We start from the raw sequence: 18200 nt of genomic DNA on the forward strand, positions 1-18200 counted from the left end.
TCATTTGTGCTATTTGAAATAATATTATCTGCAAAATGTGACTAATCTATTCAATTTTGTCCTAGCTTTGTGCTCCCCCATCTAAGAGCAGCATGATGTAAGGCCAGAGACCTTGAATCCAGCAATGTATAACTTACTGGGCTGTACTTATTTAACCTGCTGCAGATCTACAGGTTCTCTGAATACTGATCTGTGTATAACCGCACTCACACCACTAATGGGCAGCTTTCTGTGTACACTGTGCATAGGCAGAAAATCGGCCAATCAGTGGTGGGAGTAAAGGCCCTGTCACACACAGAGATAAAGCTGTGGCAGATCTGTGGTTGCAGTGAAATTGTGGATAATCAGTGCCAGGTTTGTGGCTGTGTACAAATGGAACAATATGTCCATGATTTTACTGCAACCACAGATCTGCCAAAGATTTATCTCTGTGTGTGACGGGGCCTTAAGGTTATACAGAGGTCATGAATACGAGGGCTACATGGCATCAGGTTTACTATTTCTTTAGTGATAATTCCCTGTTGATAAAACGATTGTATCACAGCTACAGCAAGCCCTCTAGTAAGTGACACATCACTTGCATCCGGGTCTCTTTCTCTACATTATTACATTATGCTGCTCTCAGATTACGTGACAAGAACTTGGTAACAGATTCCCTTCAATAATGATAGGCACCTGTTGAAGAAAAAACAACTCTAAGACAATAAAACAACACTTTTACATTTTTTCACTCTTATTCATCAAGTCCCCATATTGCTTGGTACACTATAGATCTTAAAGGAGTATTCCCACAATTAGAAGTTATGCTCTATCACTAGATGAACAGTGAGGGTCTAACCACCCAGAGGATAAGGGATAGCTTTAAATTGTGGAAACACTCCTTTATATACTAATTTCATTAGATTAAGCAAAGTAGCAGGTCTGGAAGGTGAAGCTTCAGCACATGTATGCAGAAAAGTATGTGATGTCAGAGAAAAGGCCTTAATTTTGGCAAGGTCTATTATATGTAATTGTCATATCATGCAGCAGTACTACATTTGCCTGTAGTGTTAAAGGGAATCTATCAGCAGGTTTCTGCTACCTCATCTGACAGCAACATATTGTAGGCAAAGAGATTCTGAATCCATCGGTGTATCACATAGATTCCTTGCTGAAGCCATCTGAAACAATCAAAGAATTAAGATTCAGGAACACCACTGCCCACATCCGTTTCTCTATAGAAATTTTGCATTAACTATGAGGTGTCAATTACAGCAGGGAACTTGCTGGACTGCCATGCAGGTGAGTTTCTAGTCCTGTAATGGTAATCAAAGGGTAATAAAGCCATTAGTTTATGTGAACAATTGCACACACACTGATAAGAGAAGCACAGTTGCTTTTTGTTTTTTAACTCTTACAGCATGCTGTACTGCGCTTACATAGCAAAAACCTGCTGCCATATTCCCTATAAGTATCTGTAGAATATAGATAACTGTACAGATTTACATTTGAGGGACAGAGTAAATTAATAGCTTTGGTATGTTATATAACCCTAGTGAAGAGGAGCCCGATCTTTTTTCAATGAGTGTTCTGATGATCCAAGATATCTATTCACAATACTGCATATGCCAAAATCTTTTGAGCGCGGGTTTCCATTCCTGGAACTTTCACTATTGTAGACAAAGACTGTATTGTGCTTTTTAGAGCTGCAGAAAAAATGAGTCAAGATAACCATATAATGAGTGCAATTATCCATAATTTATGTTACTGAACACAGAGGAGTCAGAGGTAGTTGGGGGCCGCAATGAATGGCATCACAGGCTGCAACGTGGGCTGCAGATTCTGCACTTCCGCCCTAGCGGACTCATTTTAATAATTATAAAAATTTCCCCACAATTTCATTTGTATATAATATACAGATTCCCAGTAAAATAGACCAAAGATAAAACTGGGTTTAAAAAAAAAAAATAAAAGATATAGGGTCCGATTCATTAAAGTGAACCTGTCAGGTGCAATATGCACCCAGAACCATGAGCAGTTCTGTGCATATTGCTATTCCCTGCCTAACCGTCCCTGTATCTAGTAGCATAGATAAAGGGATCTTTAGAAAAAGTATTTCTAAAGATCTTTCACCGTATGCTAATGAGCGAGGGCGCTAGCCCCCTGGGAGTTAGTTCCCTGGCCAGTCGCCCCTCATTAGCATGTTAGTACGCCCTTGTGGAATAATGAATACGCAGCGTCACACGATGATCTCACTCACTTCATCGCCGCTCAACGCTGGAGTTTGGCTCATGCGCACTATGAAGCCTGGTGTATGCATCCTGGCTTCAAACTGAAGTAGTGTGCATGACCAAACCTCCGTGGTCATGCACACTGAGCCGAAATCCAGCGATGGCGGCGGAGAGCTGAGTGAGCTCATCCTGTGACGCTGCTTATTCATTAGCATGAAAAGCATGCCCACAGGGGCATACTAACAAATGCTAATGAGGGACGACTAACGCCCAGGTGACTAGTACCCTCGCTCATTAGCATACGGTAAAAGATCTTTAGAAATACTTTTTCTAAAGACATCGTTATCTATGCTAGTGTATACAGGGACGGTTAGGCAGGGATTAGCAATATGCACCCAGAACTGCTCGTGGATCTGGGTGCATATTGCATCTGACAGGTTCTCTTTAAGCGCTTGCCGACCAATTTATAAAGTTAGTGCATCTTCTCAGTGGCATCAGCCTTGCTAGAAATGCTAATCCAGTTGAATTTGACGGGTGGGAATTGCCATGGTCTATTCACCGCTCCATCCACTTTGGCAAATCTACTTCTTACTGGCATGAAAATACCAAAGGTCGCAATATTTTTCCACTATTCTGAGTTGCGCAAACATCTTGACTTCTTAAAGTGGATTACACCGGCATTCTCAAGTAAAAGCTCTGATGAATCACCCCCATATCCTCTTCTTATTGTAACTGCACATCTAGGAGCACAAATAGTATAACAGTTATGCTCTTTATGCAGTGCTACTTCTGTCAATACGATGGACACCTCGGCAGAACCAAAGTCAATTGAGTCCATCAGTTGCCACAGGTGCGGTGCAATGGGTCCCGCAATGCAATAGGGTTTCTAATTATGAATAAAACCACAATGCAAATGTAAACAGAGCCTAATTGTTTAAAAAAAACAAAAAAAAAACAAAAAAACAAATAAAAAACACAAACACTAACATTTTATGCAAATGTATACATGTACCATAAATGTATAATATCAGTGTTGCTAATAAGGGGCATATTGCTGTTATTTTTGAAGGTCAAATATGTTGTAGCTGTCATGCTGACTGCCAACTCACTTTGAAGTTATTCCATTCACATGAGCATTACATTACGTGAATTAAAGCTCATATAAATCACAGCTGGGACTGTCACAACTTGTTTAGAATGTTGCTGCATGGTAAATTAAGATTTCAAGGCAACATTACACAGTTTGCGGTACTTATTTTTATAATATTCAAGGTTGCTTAATCTTTCAACCAGTCTAAAATAATTCTTTATACTCTTCTGGAGTACTATAGGGTCCCGGAACATCCCAATAGTTAACAGCACGCACTCTGTAAGATCCAGATACGTTGCCACTTTCTGAAAAGAGAAATAAAAAAGCTGTTAGTCACATGACCTAGTCAGTATAGAATTATGAGTCTAAAGGTCTGCTTATATATTATTCTATGCAGGTGAATGTAATATATTTAGCCTTGTATTCAGCCATTGAGAAGAGGCAGTAGTGGTCATTAAATTTCATATATATTTACAGGATGTCCAAAACAAGAAAAACACTGGCACTGCTGGTAACTAGGGATAGAGGCCTCTCCTTTACTAACCCCTGGGCTTGATGCCAGATGTCAAATCACAGCTGACATCAACCCCATAAGTATTACCCTAATTGCCACCGAATGAAGGCATTCGGGAAGACTGGGGCACAGCGATTAATGGATGCGCCACTTCTGGGGCGGCTGCATGTTGGTATTTTTAGGCTGGGAAGGGCCAACAAACCATGGGCCTTTCCACCCCGATACTACCAGCCCCAGCTGTCTGCTTTACCTTGGCTGGTAATCAAAAATAGGGAGAACCCCACGTTATTTTTTTAAATTATTTGCATAAAAAAAAAAAAAAAAAAATAGAGGGGCATCCTTTCTATTTTAGATAACCAGCCAAGGTAAAGCTGACAGCTAAGGGTTGTAGTCTGCAATTATACGCTTTATCAGCACTGGCTATCAAAAATATGCGGGAGCGTACATCTATTTTTTTATTTCTTATCCACATTTGTTTGTAGGACAATTGCCCCCGTTTAGTTTCCTTTTGCAGTCCCCTAGCCCTTACTATATCCATTTTACAGCACATAAGATCGAGTCTCCATTGACTTACATCGGGTTCGGTATTATGGGTCAAGTTTGGGTCTGGAACCAAACATAATTTTAATGAGTCTGAATCTAAATCCCAGTGCACACGTGTGGAGAGTTCTTAACATTGTTGTTGGGAGAAGGCACCTTCAAATATGAGAGACCTGGAGTAGTTTGCAAAAGAGAGGTATAAAATTCCAGTTGAAGTGTGTAAGGCCGGTTTCACACATCCGGCTTTTTGCCGGTTTGCCGGATTCGGCGCACGCCAGTACAGTGTATACAGTACAATGGCAGCACCGCAACTTCTGGATCACATGCTCCGGTCACATGACAGCATGTGACCGGCGTTTGTTGCGCTGCCATTGTACTGTATACACTGTACTGGCGTGCGCCGAATCCGGCAAAGCGGCGAAAAGTCAGATGTGTGAAACTGGCCTAAGAAGGTCGTTAATGGTTATAGGAAGTGATTGATTACATTTATCAATTCCAAAAAGTGTGCAACCAAATATTAAGTTGAGGGTGCCAAAAATGTTGTCCTGCCCATGTTTGGGGTTTTGTGTATTATGTCAAATTTGCCCTTTTTCTCAGTTTTATTTTTGTGTTGTGTCAATACACACAAAGAGAATAAACATGTGTATAATATAACGTGAAATTACAATAATTTTCTGTCAGAAACACTTGATTTTCTGGATCGATTTCAAGGCTGCTAACACTGTCGGCCATGACTGTATAGTGATAGGAAATTTATGTTGTGAGCATCAATGTGGACAGTGATGATGATGTCTGTAAAGCGCTGCGAAATATGATGGTGCTTTATAAGCAATGCATAATAAATAAACAACAGTACCAGAAGACATCCACTGGCAGAACATAGAACCTACTTCGATGCCTTCAATCTATGTTTCTAAATAGTCAGACAGGGCCTCGATACTATGGAATTATCACAACCTTTCCAGACAATTAATTTAATTTCTTAATCAGTCCTTGAAAGAAAGCGGACTTATATAATAATTTATTATTTCTGTGGGGACCTAAAGTAATCAAGTCACTCCATGTTTGGTAATTGGCGGTTGTTTATTAACCTGATTAGAAACGCTGACTGCACTTCCAATAAGCACAGCCCGATCTTTAATAGATCATTTTGTGTGCAGAAGCGGTCATTGTTATCAGCAGCACATCTGTTTATACAGACAATGTGCTGCTGAGAATGATGATATTTAAAGGGAATCTGTCAGCAGGTTTTTGCTATGTAAGCTGAAGCAAGCATGCTGCAAGGGTTAACACAGAGAGTTCAGGCATGCCTATCTTATCATGGTCCAATATTTTGTTTATGCTATGATTGTTTAGGCAGCATGACACTTGACATGACAGGCCTAGAAACTCACATGTATGGCAATCCGACATGCCCATGTCGCGGGCGGAGGAGGGGACGCTGCGCTCACCACGCTCGGGTCCGGTGCTGCTGCTTCGCTTGCTGTTCAGTTGTGGCTCGAGCGGTGGGCCGGATCCCGGGGACTCGAGCGGCGCTCCTCGCCCGTGAGTGAAAAGGGGAATGGTTGTGGGGATTTATTGTCCGTGACGCCACACACGGTTGTGGTGAGGTTGTGACACCACCACTGCTCTGGACGGGGATCCCGGGAGCGATGACAGGGAGCAGCTCGGATGTTGTTTTTCCTCTCCGTGGGTAGGGGGTTGGTTGTCCCGAGGCCCGGTGAGGGAAGGATGGCAGGTGGGTTACGGGACCTGGTGAGGTGCAGGGTCGCGGGGGCAGCGTGGTGCCGCACGGCACAGTGGTACTCACTAAGCCAATGATGAATACAAAGTCTCCGGTAAAACAAACGGCTGGATGGACAGGTCCCACAGACGGCTGCGGTGGTTCTTCTCCCGGTAGGTTGGCGGTGACTGCCTTTCCCTGCACCTGTGTTGTGTTCTCGGTTCTGGTGGCTTCCCACCGGTAACCCGCTCCCCAGCTTGGATGGAGGCTGAGGGAGCCCCTTTTGCCCGCAGGCTCTGGCCCTGGGAACTGTAGCCTTGGCGGTGACTGTATTTCCCTTCACGGTTTGAGCTGTTGCCTTCAATCGGGTCTTGACTGCTGGGAAACCCCGGAGGTTCCCTTCGCTAACGGATTTGACTGGTTTTACGGCGACTCCAAGCCTGGTCGGGGTCCGTAGGCCCTGCCGAATGGTGCTGGCTTCTCTTCGCTCCCCGATCCGGTACCGGCGGGCCACCGCCCGTCCCTGGTCCTTACGGTTCAAGTCAATCAGCCCCTCCTGCAGACGGTCACCACCGTCTGCCAACCTTGCTGTATGTGCCCGGGCCACGCACCCGGACACGGTCAGTCTCCTCCGCTACCACTTCACTCTTCAACTCTCCACTACACACTCTACCCACTGACTTCCTTTTCCCGCCTCCAGGACTGTGAACTCCTCGGTGGGTGGGGCCAACCGCCTGGCTTCACCCCCTGGTGTGGACATCAGCCCCTGGAGGGAGGCAACAAGGATTTTTGTCTGACTTCGGTGTGCCTAGCCGGCGTGTGGGGTGTATTGTTTCAGTACCTGTGACGACCTGGCTTGTCCAGGGCGCCACACCCACTGCTGTGATTGACACCTCAATATCAGTATACAATCTGTATTGAGAGCCTGGTGTAGGCGGGGTTAGCTCTGTGGAATCTTTTACATGGCTAAATCTAAAGATTTTGACTGTGTCAGAACTGCTGCAGCCAGTAATCTAAGTGATACATTGTTGGATCCAGAATCTCCTCATGCTGCTCTCAGATGAGGTAGCCAAAACCTGCTGACCGATTCCCTTTAAGCAAGCTTCAAAATAATTTGAGCTGACAAATGAGTGTTTTGCTTCATCAATGATTGGCTGCCTAATTATATTGACCGGTTATATAGAAACAATTTATATTATAGCACAAAGTCTGTTAATAATATAAAAGACAACGTGAAAAGACGTACCGGGACTATAAGTGAATAAAGTAAAAAAAACATTCTTTCTATTTATTCTGCTAAAGTTTAAGCCATCAAATGAATACTCCACTTCATAAGTCTTCAAACATCTGTAAAACAACATAAATTAACATAAATGGGCAAAGTTGTAATTCATTGTTTTTTAAACTGAGCATGAATAAGAAATAACACAGAGACCATCAGAAATGGGCACTTACCGTGATACCACATATGCATCGCTCCAGACCACTACTACTTGTCCTCTAATAAGAGGAATAAAATGAAGTCCAGTGACCTATGAAGAAAAGAAACAATAGATGGACAAACTTTCATGGCTTCTTCTTCATCCATTGTCTCATTCTAATCCTGCAGTCACTGTCCTTTACGCCTATGGATTTGTGCCAGTGAAATGTGCAGCAGAATACAATATAAGGCATTTTTCTAGTCTCATTCATTAGCTGCAGACTTTTTCTACATGGAATCTTGACAATCAGAAGTAAGTGATTTTCCCCGTACAGGAAAAAAAAATGGTCCAGGTTTAATCAGCCTTTTTTTAATCAGAGTTTCATCAGGATTTGGCTAGTGTCACAGTATTTACCATCAAAGCATCATCAGTTTTTCTCAGATAAGAAAAGAAAACGATGAATGAAAAATGATAGCACATGGATGGTACCCATAGATCAAATTTTGACATGTCTCCATAATTTTTTTTTCAGACCTCTCAATCTGTGAAAATACACAGACAGGTGAACAGCTCCATAATAGATATAAGTGCCTTCTGTGCAAAACACAGATATAACTTATAGATGAAACAACGGAAGTCTGAATGAGCTCCTACTCTTTTCAATGTGGAAGAATGAAGAAAAATCACCAGCAACATGTGCATACAAATTGTGTGGATTTTACTACAGGCTAGTGAGGAGGTGGCCCCCTGAAAACACAAGCAGAACTGTGTACAGTCATGGCCAAAAGTTTTGAGAATGACACCAAAATGATATTTTCACATGATCTGTTTCCCTCTGGTTTTTAATTGTGTTTGTCTGATGTTTACATCACATACAGAAATATAATTGCAATCATATTATGAGTACCAAAAGGTTATATTGACAGTTAGAATGAGTTAATGCAGTAAGTCAATATTTGCAGTGTTTACCCTTCTTCTTCAGGACCTCTGCAATTCTCCCTGGCATGCTCTCAATCAACTTCTGGACCAAATCCTGACTGATAGCTGTCCATTCTTGCATAAGCAATGCTTGCATTTTGCCAGAATTTGTTGGTTTTTGTTTGTCCACCCATCTCTTGATGATTACCCACAAGTTCTCAATGGGATTAAGATCTGGGGAGTTTCCAGGCCATGGACCCAAAATCTCTATGTTTTGTTCCATGAGCCATTTAGTGATCACCTTTGCTTTATGGCAAGGTGCTCCATCATGCTGGAAAAGGCATTTTTGGGCGCCAAACTGCTCTTGGACAGTTGGGAGAAGTTGCTCTTGGAGGACATTCTGGTACCATTCTTTATTCATGGATGTGTTTTTAGGCAAGACAGTGAGTGAGCAGATTCCCTTGGCTGAGAAGAAACCCCACACATGAATCGTTTCAGGATGCTTTACAGTTGGCATGAGACAAGACTAGTGGTAGCGTTCGTTCACCTCTTCTTCTCCTAATTAGCTGTTTTCCAGATGTCCCAAACAATCAAAAAGGGGATTCATCTGAGAAAATGACTTTACCCCAGTCCTCAGCAGTCCACTCCCTGTACCTTTTGCAGAATATCAGTCGGTCCCTGATGTTTTTTCTGGAGAGAAGTGGCTTCTTTGCTGCCCTCCTTGAAACCAGGCCTTGCTCAAGCAGTCTCCGCCTCACAGTGCGTGCAGAAGCACTCACACCAGCCTGCTGCCATTGCTGAGCTACCTCGGCACTGCTGGTAGTCCGATCCCGCAGCTGAAACAGTTCTAAGATACGGTCCTGACGTTTGCTGGTCCTTCTTGGGCGCCCTGGAGCCTTTTTGGCAACAATGGAAGCTCTCTCCTTGAAGTTCTTGATGATGCGATAGATTGTTGACTGAGGTGCAATCTTTGTAGCTGCGATACTCTTCCCTGTTAGGCCATTTTTGTGCAGAGCTATGATGGCTGCACGTGTTTCTTTAGAGATAACCATGGTTAACTGAAGAGAAACAATGATGCCAAGCACCAGCCTCCTTTTAAAATCTCCAGTGGTGTCATTCTTACTTAATCATGACTGATCACCAGCCCTGTCCTCATCAACACCCACACCTGTGTTAATGGAACAATCACTAAAACAATGTTAGCTGCTCCTTTTAAGGAATGCAATGATGTTGAAATGTGTTTTGGGGGTTAAAGTTAATTTTCTTAGCCAATATTGACTTTGCAAGTAATTGCTGTTAAGCTGATCACTCTTTATGACATTTTGGAATATATGCAAATTACCATTAGAAAAACTTAAGCAGTAGACTTTGTAAAACTTAATATTTGTAGCATTCTCAAAACTTTTGGCCATGACTGTACATAATCTATAGAGTATAAGATGATGACAATAATAATGATTGTGAAATATGTTGCCATCTAGTGGCCAGTTTAGATAGTGCTTGTAGAACAGGTGATAGAGTTATAGGAAAGAGTTAAGCTGCGGGAACAGCCCACTGGGGAGGAGACAGCTTCTGTGGGTAGAGGAGAGACTCCATCTTTGATGTAGTTGGAGCTAGGCTGGAGATAGCTTAGTGTGGCCTGGTGTATTCAGCTCAAGTCGGGCAGGACTCCCCGTACTCACAGGCGTTAACACTTCAGGATCTTAAGGCTCAGGGCTGGTTTTGAAAGCGCACCTGAAAACCCCTTTCCATATAGGGGAAGGCCTCACCAGGAGGAAGGGGTACTTTGCACGCTGCGACATTGCTAGCATCGGCTAGTGATGCCGAGCGCGATAGCACCCTCCCCCGTCGCACATGCGATATCTTGTGATAGCTGCCATAGCGAACATTATCGCTACGGCAACTCCACACGCACTTACCTGCCCTGCGACGTCGCTCTGGCCGGCGAACCGCTTTCTTCCTAAGGCGCATGCGTTTTTTATGCGTTTTTGGTGTGTTTTTCCCGCAGGTTGGTCCCTGCGTTATTTTACCATTATCTATGGCAAAAAACGCAGGTACCTGCAGAAAAGAAGTGACATGCGCATTCTTTTTCTCAGGAAATTCCGCAGAAAGAATGTTCTTGAAAAAAAAAACGCAGTGTGCGCACAGCTATTTGTTTTCCATTGGTTTTGCTGGTGAATGTCTGCAGAAAGGTTACAACCATTTTCTCAAGAAATTTCTGCAGCAAAAACGCGGGTAAAAACGCAGTGTGCGCACAAGGCCTTAAGGTGAAAACCTAGAGAGGGAAACAGACTTGAAGTGTATTGTAACGGGAAATGGAACCATTGAAGTGTATGTGCCCGTTGTGACGTATCCAGTGGAGAAGAACTTTGTAGCCAAGTAAAATTTGTCTTTTATAAAACAAAACCAAGTGTTGCCTGATTTGCGTATGGTGGGCTTCCCGAGACAGAGGAAACCAAAGGCAGCAGAGAGCAAGTGAATGCCGCGCATAACACACAATTATTGGGGAAACCACTTTTTCTGTAGCATGCCAGGACATGAAAAGGAAGACCCGGCTTGCTCGCGACTACCGCCCTACGGAAGGTTCTAGGTTCACCCTAGAAAATCTCCATCCAATATGGACTTACCCTGAAAGGGCATATTTATGGCACAAGAGGGTGGTCCCATACTTACGGCAGGAATAAATACTATGTACATAGCAGCAATGTGGGGTGTGACCTTTATATGTGGTCCTCCAGATCAGACAAAATTGTACAATACTTTTGATCTACTGGTAATTGGAAAAGACATATAGATAAACCTATAGTGTAAATACAGCCTCATGGCAAAGCCTGTGCAACAAAATAAGTATTTCATTTTGAAAAATGAACCCATATTCAAAAGATAAGAACCGTCACTCTCACCTGTCCAGGAGGAGATTGGGGCTTTTCACATATATGAACAAGAAGCACTGAAGGAACTGGAAGTTGCATTCTTAGAACTGTATCACCATCTTTAGGGAATACAGTAGGCCCTTCCATGACTGGATCCTTTAAAAGAGGTCAAAAAATTTTACAACAAATTTTAGTTCAAATATGTAACCTCTTAAACACTGGTTAATCTAAACTTCTCATAAAAGCTTTTCTTACAGATAAATCTATATTATAATTATTATCGTTTCCATTAGTTTTTGTCATGATTAAATTAATCTTGCCATCTAGGTATCTCTACAGGTGCAAATAAAGAGAGGCCCTAGTCACTTCTAGAGAGTTTGGAACATTATCTGTCTTATCCAGGTGATCCCAGTACGAAGGGGAGTATCTGTTAAATGGAATTTGTCGGTTAAGGAGTCTATCCCCTAAACCACATATATACAGGTTTTAAAACGTAACCACATCAACACCTTTATATCTTCTATCTGTTGCTGCATTCCAGAAAAGTTAGTGTTTTCATTCATGTGCAAATGAGGCACTAGGTGTAACAGAGCACTTAACTACCCTCTGCCTCCCAATATTAGTTCCCAGCTTGGCTCAGCCCAGTCTCTTTAGCTTGATTGATAGCTCACTGTCTGATTTCCTTTCCTGGAGCATGTTGTCACACAGACAGTGAGCTATCAATCAAGCTAAGGAGGCTGGTGCTGTTCGGAAAAACAACATCGGGAGGCAGAGGCTCAGGAAGTCTGCTGTCTGGCCCAGTGCTCTTTAAGATTCGTTTGCATATTTATTAAAACACTCATTACTTAAGAATGCAGCAACAGATAAAAGATTTAAAGATGTTGTTGGATTTACATTTCAAAGACCTGACTTCCTTTAAGCAACATTTCAGGATACTATTAAAAATAGACCAATATACAAGAATATAAATGTATTGTGTCTTAAGTACTTTTCAGCATGGTTTTACCTCTTTATCACGTATGCGTTTAAATTCTTCAACAGAAGGGAAATCTGGACTTCCTGCCTTTTGCCATTCCAGATATGGATTTGTTAATGTATTATCCATGTAGTATGTTACATACACAAGATCTAAAAAAGAGTTTTAAAGTCAGGAAACCAAATATTTTGGGTTTTTTTGCAGTAAACGATGAAATAATGCTGGACCATATTTTCTTAGAACTCTGTTAGGTGCCATTACTTTATTATTGCTTCTGGTAATATGTGAATATATGGAAGTTGTCTATCCCCTTATTTATGGTTGTGTTTTTGCACAGTCTAATACTGCCAGAGTTTGCAGTCGGCTCAGAAACATGACCCCCAAAAATGCTATAAAAGCGATCAAAACATTGAATATACCCCAAAATGGTATAGATAAAAAAATCCGATGGCCATCCCAAAAAAAAACCATTTACACAGCTACACTGACATAAAAATAAATAAAAAAAGTTACCCGTTTCAAAAACTATTTTTTGTTTCTCAAACGTCTGATTTTTTTCCCCCCAACACTTCAATAATAAAAAATGTTATAAGCTTGGCATCGCTGTAATCATACCCACCTAAAGAATCATATTGCCAAGCCATTTTTACCACTCGATAAACTCAGGAAAAACAAACCTCAAAAGCAATAGTTGAATTGCTCACCGCTGCAGTTGGAATTTTTTTTTCACATTTTACAGGACATTATTAGGAAAAAACAAATCATATCACATGTCATTTTGACTCATCCCACAAAAAATAAAAAACAAGAATTGGTGATGGAAAAATAAAAAAGTTGGGGGTTTTGGTTCAAGAGAAAAAAAAGGAGAAGTGCAAAAATTAATATTTATAGGGGTTTTAATAGGTGGGTAGGATTAATGTGTTTAATGATATGTACAATAGATGCAAACAATAAAGAACACCTATCACAAAACATTTCATTATTTTAAGAGCTGATGGAAGAAACATATGATTTGACAAATAATTAATTAATAAAGTAAAAACCTAAACTGAGAAAAATGCCTTTTCATGGTACGAGCCTACTATGGAAATAACCTGATATTGGCTGAAGTGTTCTCCATGAAGTTCCCACATTCCACTGCTCTGCCAACGTAAATTTGCCATGATGCATAACATCATAAACAAAGTGAGTTATTGCCTGATTTTCACTTTCTCCTACACCAACAGCCGCTTATCCCTACCAGAAAGTGTTAGCAGCGCTCAGCAGATACTGTATTAGTACAGTCATAGTGCTGGCTCAGGTGCACCGTGACTCATTGCTCCACTGAACTGGCAGTAAAGCCCTCAAGGAATCTCTCTACCAGTCCACAGCTTGTAAATCTGTTGAGGTCTCAGTGCTGGACTGGTAGAGGGATATGTGACGCCCTGGCGCCGTCAGGTGGTCACAGAGAAACACTACACCCCACACAACACCACCCTACACCAGGTACCATCTGCCATAAAATCTAAGCCACACCCCTCAGGGTAGGAATGACACACTAGTGGGCGGGACCAGGCAGATTGGGAGCGCCAACCTAGGGGTCTTGAGGATCCGGGGGAGGGAATCAGTGAGAAGGAGTCAGAGTCGAGTTCAAGTGGCAATGCAAGTTTAAGTCTGAGCCTAGTGAAGGGTAGCCAGGGTAGTGGCCCTGGTCTACTGGCTAGGTGGCATGCAGTGGACCGTGTCCAAAGGCGACGGGAGTCCAGTCGCGGTGGACCGGGACAGGGTTGGAGCCCGCCGATACCGACAGCGGAGATCCGGTGCGGAAACCATGCACAGGCGAGGTACCTGGACCCTAGTTAGAAGACGGTTGCAAGCCCCTTCTCTAATTAACCAGGCCGGGAGCAAGGTTCCAGACGTTGTTCCAGAGTGTTAGCCCAGATAGAGCGAAACGGCAGCCCACCGCGGGGATAGGGTATCCGCAACAACCCACTAAGATCCCAAGGGTCAGTTTTCGCGGGCACATCTCCCAACCAAAACCAAACCGGGAGTGGACTTCCCCGTTCCATACGAGGTTGTCCAAAACAGCAAGAAAGTACAAAGTGCCGGAGGAAGAGACATTGGTACACCAGACAGGTGTGGGGACCGTATACACCCTGAAGCGGCAGCCGGCCACTGACACCTTGGTTTACCAGCAGACTTGTGTGCAATCATTTAATCGTGAGTACACCAACACCCTTCGGTCCGGCCCAGTGCACCACCACTAGCAGCCATCACCTCCCGTGTTCTGGACACTGAGCCCCGGGGCATCCACCCCTACCCACGGAGGGGTTAACAGCCAGCTGCCATTCCATCGCCCCTGAGTGCTCCCCAACAGCAGCGGTGGTACTCCACTTTACCACACACCGTGGGTGGCGTCACAAACTATCTACAACAATCCCCGATACATGTTACAACCCCTTTTTATTTGAGTGTCCGCACAACCCCCGGGTCCGGAGACCCCTTGAGCCACTGCGGATCCGGATCTGAGCAGCCCGGCTGCTGACGTGGGGGCGGCACAGATACATTTTAGAGCTATGCACTCATCAGCAGTGCAGCAATTGGTTAATATGCACCGTTGCCAGCACTGTGACTGTACTAATAGTGTAAGTACTGAGCGCTGCTGACACTTTCTGGTATCTGCTGAGCACTGCTCACATGTTCTGGTATCTGCTTAGTGCTGCTGACACGATTTGGCATCTGTTGAACGCTTCAGACACTTTCTGGTATCTGCTAAGCACTGCAGACACTTTCTGGTATCTGCTGAACGCTGCTGACACTTTCTGGTATCTGCTGAGTGCTGCTTACACTTTCTGGTATCTACTAAGCACGGCTTACACTATCTGTATCTGCTGACACTTTCTGGTATCTGCTGAGCGCTGCTTACACTTTCTAGTATCTACTAAGCACTGCTTACACTATCTGTATCTGCTGACACTTAATGGTATCTGCTGAACGCTGCTGACACTATCTGGTATTTGCTGAGCGCTGCTTACACTTTCTAGTATCTACTAAGCACTGCTTACACTATCTGTATCTGCTGACACTTAATGGTATCTGCTGAACGCTGCTGACACTATCTGGTATTTGCTGAGCGCTACTGACGCTATCTGGTATCTGCTGAGCGCTACTGACACTTTCTGGTATCTGCTAAGTGCTGCTAACACTTTCTGGTATCTGCTGAGCGCTGCTGACACTTTCTGGTATCTGCTGAGCGCTGCTGACACTTTCTGGTATCTGCTGAGTGCTGCTGACACTTTCTGGTGTCTGCTAAGCACTGCTTACACTTTCTGGTATCTTCTGAACGCTGCTGACACTTTCTGGTATCTGCTGAGTGTTGCTGACACTTCTGGTCTCTGCTGAGCGCTGCTCACATGTTCTGGTATCTGCTAACAATTTCTGGTATCTGCTGAACGCTGCTGACACTATCTGGTATCTGTTGAGCGCTGCTGACACTTTCTGGTATCTGCTGAGTGCTGCTGACACTTTCTGGTATCTGCTAAGCACTGCTTACACTTTCTGGTTTCTGCTAAGCACTGCTTACACTTTCTGGTATCTTATGAACGCTGCTGACACTTTCTGGTTTCTGCTGAGCGCTGCTCACATGTTCTGGTATCTGCTGACAATTTCTGGTAGCTGCTGACCGCTGGTCAGACTTTCTAGTATCTGCTAAGCACTGCTTACACTATCTGTATCTGCTGACACTTTCTGGTATCTGCTGAACGCTGTTGACACTATCTGGTATTTGCTGAGCGCTGCTGACGCTATCTGGTATCTGCTATCTGGTATCACGGTGGACCGGGACAGGGTTGGAGCCCGCCGATACCGACAGCGGAGATCCGGTGCGGAAACCATGCACAGGCGAGGTACCTGGACCCTAGTTAGAAGACGGTTGCAAGCCCCTTCTCTAATTAACCAGGCCGGGAGCAAGGTTCCAGACGTTGTTCCAGAGTGTTAGCCCAGATAGAGCGAAACGGCAGCCCACCGCGGGGATAGGGTATCCGCAACAACCCACTAAGATCCCAAGGGTCAGTTTTCGCGGGCACATCTCCCAACCAAAACCAAACCGGGAGTGGACTTCCCCGTTCCATACGAGGTTGTCCAAAACAGCAAGAAAGTACAAAGTGCCGGAGGAAGAGACATTGGTACACCAGACAGGTGTGGGGACCGTATACACCCTGAAGCGGCAGCCGGCCACTGACACCTTGGTTTACCAGCAGACTTGTGTGCAATCATTTAATCGTGAGTACACCAACACCCTTCGGTCCGGCCCAGTGCACCACCACTAGCAGCCATCACCTCCCGTGTTCTGGACACTGAGCCCCGGGGCATCCACCCCTACCCACGGAGGGGTTAACAGCCAGCTGCCATTCCATCGCCCCTGAGTGCTCCCCAACAGCAGCGGTGGTACTCCACTTTACCACACACCGTGGGTGGCGTCACAAACTATCTACAACAATCCCCGATACATGTTACAACCCCTTTTTATTTGAGTGTCCGCACAACCCCCGGGTCCGGAGACCCCTTGAGCCACTGCGGATCCGGATCTGAGCAGCCCGGCTGCTGACGTGGGGGCGGCACAGATACATTTTAGAGCTATGCACTCATCAGCAGTGCAGCAATTGGTTAATATGCACCGTTGCCAGCACTGTGACTGTACTAATAGTGTAAGTACTGAGCGCTGCTGACACTTTCTGGTATCTGCTGAGCACTGCTCACATGTTCTGGTATCTGCTTAGTGCTGCTGACACGATTTGGCATCTGTTGAACGCTTCAGACACTTTCTGGTATCTGCTAAGCACTGCAGACACTTTCTGGTATCTGCTGAACGCTGCTGACACTTTCTGGTATCTGCTGAGTGCTGCTTACACTTTCTGGTATCTACTAAGCACGGCTTACACTATCTGTATCTGCTGACACTTTCTGGTATCTGCTGAGCGCTGCTTACACTTTCTAGTATCTACTAAGCACTGCTTACACTATCTGTATCTGCTGACACTTAATGGTATCTGCTGAACGCTGCTGACACTATCTGGTATTTGCTGAGCGCTGCTTACACTTTCTAGTATCTACTAAGCACTGCTTACACTATCTGTATCTGCTGACACTTAATGGTATCTGCTGAACGCTGCTGACACTATCTGGTATTTGCTGAGCGCTACTGACGCTATCTGGTATCTGCTGAGCGCTACTGACACTTTCTGGTATCTGCTAAGTGCTGCTAACACTTTCTGGTATCTGCTGAGCGCTGCTGACACTTTCTGGTATCTGCTGAGCGCTGCTGACACTTTCTGGTATCTGCTGAGTGCTGCTGACACTTTCTGGTGTCTGCTAAGCACTGCTTACACTTTCTGGTATCTTCTGAACGCTGCTGACACTTTCTGGTATCTGCTGAGTGTTGCTGACACTTCTGGTCTCTGCTGAGCGCTGCTCACATGTTCTGGTATCTGCTAACAATTTCTGGTATCTGCTGAACGCTGCTGACACTATCTGGTATCTGTTGAGCGCTGCTGACACTTTCTGGTATCTGCTGAGTGCTGCTGACACTTTCTGGTATCTGCTAAGCACTGCTTACACTTTCTGGTTTCTGCTAAGCACTGCTTACACTTTCTGGTATCTTATGAACGCTGCTGACACTTTCTGGTTTCTGCTGAGCGCTGCTCACATGTTCTGGTATCTGCTGACAATTTCTGGTAGCTGCTGACCGCTGGTCAGACTTTCTAGTATCTGCTAAGCACTGCTTACACTATCTGTATCTGCTGACACTTTCTGGTATCTGCTGAACGCTGTTGACACTATCTGGTATTTGCTGAGCGCTGCTGACGCTATCTGGTATCTGCTATCTGGTATCACGGTGGACCGGGACAGGGTTGGAGCCCGCCGATACCGACAGCGGAGATCCGGTGCGGAAACCATG

General features: G+C 44.3%; 1 protein-coding gene across 2 annotated transcripts in view; it reads right to left on the reverse strand.

Annotated features, from left to right (window-relative positions):
- Positions 1-2641: 2641 nt before the first annotated feature.
- IDUA (alpha-L-iduronidase) overlaps positions 2642-18200 on the reverse strand; it is a 135970-nt gene continuing 120411 nt past the window's right edge. For both annotated transcript variants that reach the window (XM_075352230.1, XM_075352223.1), the window contains 5 exons: positions 12296-12417; positions 11320-11445; positions 7533-7609; positions 7324-7424; positions 2642-3605 (listed from right to left, as the gene is read on the reverse strand). In XM_075352230.1, coding sequence (XP_075208345.1) covers positions 3505-3605; positions 7324-7424; positions 7533-7609; positions 11320-11445; positions 12296-12417 — 527 coding nt within the window. In that variant the 3' untranslated portion in view covers positions 2642-3504. The remainder of the gene's footprint in view (positions 3606-7323; positions 7425-7532; positions 7610-11319; positions 11446-12295; positions 12418-18200) is intronic.

This window comes from Anomaloglossus baeobatrachus, chromosome 1, assembly GCF_048569485.1.
Source record: "Anomaloglossus baeobatrachus isolate aAnoBae1 chromosome 1, aAnoBae1.hap1, whole genome shotgun sequence".
Lineage (NCBI taxonomy): Eukaryota > Metazoa > Chordata > Amphibia > Anura > Aromobatidae > Anomaloglossus > Anomaloglossus baeobatrachus.